At 28.6% G+C, this 4586-nt stretch overlaps 1 protein-coding gene across 1 annotated transcript; it reads left to right on the top strand.

Moving 5' to 3' along the window:
- The first annotated feature begins 906 nt into the window (after positions 1-906).
- LOC101262113 (serine/threonine-protein kinase RIPK-like) lies at positions 907-3103 on the top strand. Its single transcript, XM_004239269.5, has 5 exons — positions 907-1490; positions 1574-1709; positions 2040-2176; positions 2249-2372; positions 2444-3103. The coding sequence occupies exons 1-5, from the start codon at positions 1131-1133 to the stop codon at positions 2911-2913; spliced, it is 1227 nt and encodes a 408-aa protein (XP_004239317.2). The 5' UTR covers positions 907-1130; the 3' UTR covers positions 2914-3103.
- The last annotated feature ends 1483 nt before the right edge of the window (positions 3104-4586 follow it).

Raw genomic sequence — 4586 nt, 5'->3', positions numbered from 1 at the left:
TAAAACTTAAAATATTAATATATCAAGGTTACAAGTATTTATAAGAATTTAATGTATTAAATAATCAAACAAGGTAAAGTAGTACAATTTTAGCATATGAATACATCAATTTGAAAAATGGATACACTATTGTTAACCAAAAAAATGAATACACCAATATACTATAATATGAATACACTGTTGTTCAATAAGAAAATGGAAAAACAATAGAATGTGTATGTATCAAAATGTGTAAGTATTCGACTATATAAAAAATTAAAAAATCAACAAAATGTCGATCTATTTTTCGTGAAGTTTTCTATAATACTTGAGGCTTAACGTTAACTTAGGTATTTATTTATAAAAATATAGTATTGATGTATCCAACTATACTTGTATTGCCTAATCAAATTGGATAAATTACTTATGTATCTAAATATATTTGTATTCACAAATCACCATTTTATCAATATTACAATACAATTATCTATGTATATAAGTATTATTAAATATAAACATTTGACATTTGATTAAACCACAAAAATTAGTATAAATATAAGTATAATGAATTGAATCACAAAATCACTCCTAGAATCATACAAACGGATCTTGAATTGGAAGAAATTGGGGAGAAATACAAAAAAAAAATCGATAATATAGGGATATTGATGAAAGAGAAGGTATGAGTACATAATTAATTATGACATTAATAATAATTTTCTTATTTATTATTTATTTATATTAAATATGAAAAGAAACTGATTATTAATATATAATTAAATTTGCTATTTATTGTATAGTTATAGTCATATAACATTAAAAAAAGAAATTAAACTATAACTATATCATTTAAATATATATTGAAGTTTGTCTTCCTTTATATAAATAAAGGTGTTGTTGGGGAGGTCTTCCTTTATATATGTGGTACAGAGAGCAGTAGGGTACGAGAGGTTTTGAATAATATTATTGCTCATCAATCATTTATATATATATATATATATATATATTATAGTAATAATAATATTATTCAAAACCTCTCGTACCCTACTGCTCTCTATACCAGATATACAAAGGAAGACCTTCCCAACAACACCTTTATTTATATAAAGGAAGACAAAAAGAGAGTTAGTTCATTGATTTCAATTAAGGCGATGAAGATTACATGGGAATCTCTAGTTCCTAGATGTTGTATATCCGAAAAACCAAAGACATCGAAATTGGTATCGAAACAGAGTACATTTCATCGGATTTCAGCTTCAGATTTCAGTAATTCGACGATTTCAGAAGATTTATCAATATCATTAGCTGGTTCAAATCTTCATGTTTTCAGTGTTCAAGAATTGAAAGTTATTACTCAGAATTTTTCTTCAAGTAATTTCCTTGGGGAGGGAGGTTTTGGACCAGTTCATAAAGGTTTTATTGATGATAAACTTAGACCTGGTCTAAAACCTCAACCTGTCGCTGTAAAATTTTTAGATTTAGATGGCACTCAAGGTCATAGAGAATGGCTGGTAATGAATTAATTATATAGCTAGTAATTTTTATCTCTAAATTAAAGTCAATTAGTAATTAATTAATTATTGTGTATGTGCAGACAGAAGTGATATTTTTGGGGCAATTGAGACATACACATCTGGTGAAGTTGATTGGATATTGTTGTGAAGAGGAACACAGGCTGTTGGTCTATGAATATATGCCTAGAGGGAGCTTGGAGAATCAACTTTTTAGAAGTATGTTATTGTTACCTTCTTTTTTTACAAATTCCACAAACAGTTTGTTTGGATATATATGAAGCAAATAACAAAAATCTCATTATATATATTTATGTCATTTTTGCTTTTGGATGGATGGATGGATGAATAGAGTTTCAATCTGCTTTCTTTCACGTTTACAATCAGTAGCTGTACTTGTCCAATATCAAAGATTATTATGTGACCATTGACTTTAGCTTTTTCACTTTTACCAACTCCTCTTATGAAATATATAGAATCAGTCAATTCAAATAATTATTGGATATTGAATCAGAGTATTGTATTGTTCACAAAAAATAATATATGTAGGATATTCTGTATCACTTTCATGGTCAACGCGGATGAAAATAGCACTTGGAGCTGCAAAAGGCTTAGCTTTCCTCCATGAAGCTGAAAAACCAGTCATATATCGTGATTTCAAGGCTTCAAATATCTTGTTAGACTCAGTAAGTCAATTCACTTTCACACACACAGACCAAACTTTGTGCAACATAACATAACATTAAAAAATTCTCCAGGATTACACTGCCAAACTCTCTGATTTTGGACTTGCTAAAGATGGCCCACAAGGAGATGACACACACGTCTCCACCCGAGTCATGGGAACACAAGGCTACGCTGCTCCTGAATACCTCATGACCGGTAATTAATATATATTTCATTTATCAACAAATTTCAAATTTGATTATGTTTCTGATATTTCATTTGCACAGGTCATTTGACCGCAGCAAGTGATGTATATAGTTTCGGAGTAGTACTACTGGAGCTTCTAACTGGGAGAAGATCAGTAGATAAAACTCGTCCAAACAGAGAACAAAATTTAGCAGATTGGGCAAGACCACAATTGAAAGATGCACGTAAATTAGCTAGAGTAATTGATCCAAGATTAGAAGGTTTATATTCATCAGAAGGAGTTCAAAAAGCAGCATATGTAGCTTACCAATGCTTAAGCCATAGGCCAAAAGCTAGACCAGATATGACTACAGTTGTCAAAACACTTGAAACATTGAAGGATTATAAGGATATTTCAACAATGACATTTGTCTATATAGCTCCAGTACTTGATCAACACAAACGAAGTCCTCAAAGGGAATTACTCAACAAAACAAATACCAATACAAAAAGTCTACATAAGAAATTAACTCCAAATTCACCATTGCACAATGATTTCCATAGAGCTTAAATAATTGTATACATCCACTTTTTTTTTTTATCTTTACCTCAAAATTCTTTATTTTTTTTTATTGAATGTATTTGCTAGAGATTTGTTTGGCAGTTGAACGTTTCGGAAGAAAAATTCAGTGTTATAAACTTTGTATATGTTATATTCGTTTTTGGAGTTTTTTTTTTAAAAATACTCCCTACGTCCTAAATTGTTTGTCATGGTTTCTATTTTTAGAGTCAAACTATAAAAATTTTGACTAACATTTTAAGATGCATTTTTCATTATCTTAATATGTAAAAAATTGTAATTTATAGTACTTTTCATGTAGTTTTAGAATATCTAATTTTTTTGTTTAAAATATCAAACTACTGTAATCTAATTTATCTTTAAAAATTAGTCGGATTGACTTTCGATAAGCGCAAATATGACAAACAATTCCGTACGGAAAGAGTATATACATACAGTTTAAATAACTAATTTTTAGAGGTAACCTATCTTCTTTTTTTTCAAAATTTCAATTTCATATTTTAACAAGACATATATATTCTTTACCTTCATGAGCTATAAAATTTAAACTCTTTCATAAAGCAACATAACAACTAAGCATTATAGTGATGCCACTATCCATTCATCATGCCAACAACTATGGAAAATTAGTGTGGAATAAATAATTACTATCTCAGGTAGTGTACCAAATTTGGAAAAATTTACGTAAATTTTTATTTTATTTCACCGTAATCTTTTAAATTTCCTATCATTTAAAAAATTACAAAAGTTCTTTTTCCGATACATCCCTCATTAAGTAATGTATCATTCACCATCCGTAAATTATGTATGTGCAAATTTCCTGATATATTTGAAATTCAAAATTTTTGTAGATTGAAAAAAAAAAATAGGAATAAGATGTAATTTAACTCTTTTAACACAGTAATTTATGTAATTTTTACAAAAAAAATTATCTTACTGGCAATCAATGTATATCATGTTTAAAATTCATTGAATCAAAGTCTCCTTTTCTAATATGATATTTCCAATCATCATGATGATATCAAATCAAGGGACATATATCAAAATATTATTTAAAAATTGTGTTAAACGTGATATAAGGAACCACTATGTCACGTACCAGCAGGCAGGCAATGTTCAAAAATAAATTTTTCCTCAGATATATTAATGAAATTTGTTGGATAAAACGCCTTCAAATAATTAAATCCAACCAAGAGGATGACAAGCAAATTAACAATGGTTTGCGGGATATCTGCAACTGTTTACAGTCAACTACTATAAGCTGTCTTAAATTTGAGATATTTTATTTTCAGAAAAATGGTTACTAGTTTGGATAATGACTATTTACAAAGATGTTCTAATTGTTAGTAAACTTTATTTTGTGGTCTCACATGCATATTAATATATTATACCAAGATATACTATAATTAAAAGTAGCCCATTGTATGATCTAATAAATATTGAAGTTTGTGATCTAAAAGTAAATATATATTGATAAAATGTATGCGTCCAATATCGATCAATAGAGATGAAAGAGATAGAGTGAAAAATTGGATTATGTTCTGGGTGGATGGCTCCAATATTGTCACACTTCGCAGAGACGGGTTACGTAAGAAAAATACCAAGATCACGAAGAATGTATTGAAGCTATGTAAGGCCAAGAGAAAAACTTTCTTCCAGGTAAG

Source organism: Solanum lycopersicum, chromosome 5 (genome assembly GCF_036512215.1).
Source record: "Solanum lycopersicum chromosome 5, SLM_r2.1".
NCBI classification, from domain to species: Eukaryota; Viridiplantae; Streptophyta; class Magnoliopsida; order Solanales; family Solanaceae; genus Solanum; species Solanum lycopersicum.
This window is presented reverse-complemented; position numbering and strand designations above follow the sequence as displayed.

Bases quoted from the DNA above. Each gene is read 5' to 3' on its own strand.
- LOC101262113 (XM_004239269.5), top strand. From the start codon at position 1,131: ATGAAGATTACATGGGAATCTCTAGTTCCTAGATGTTGTATATCCGAA. The intron at 1,491-1,573 runs GTAATGAATTAA...GTGTATGTGCAG, and splicing joins AAGGTCATAGAGAATGGCTG to ACAGAAGTGATATTTTTGGG. The intron at 2,373-2,443 runs GTAATTAATATA...TCATTTGCACAG, and splicing joins TCCTGAATACCTCATGACCG to GTCATTTGACCGCAGCAAGT.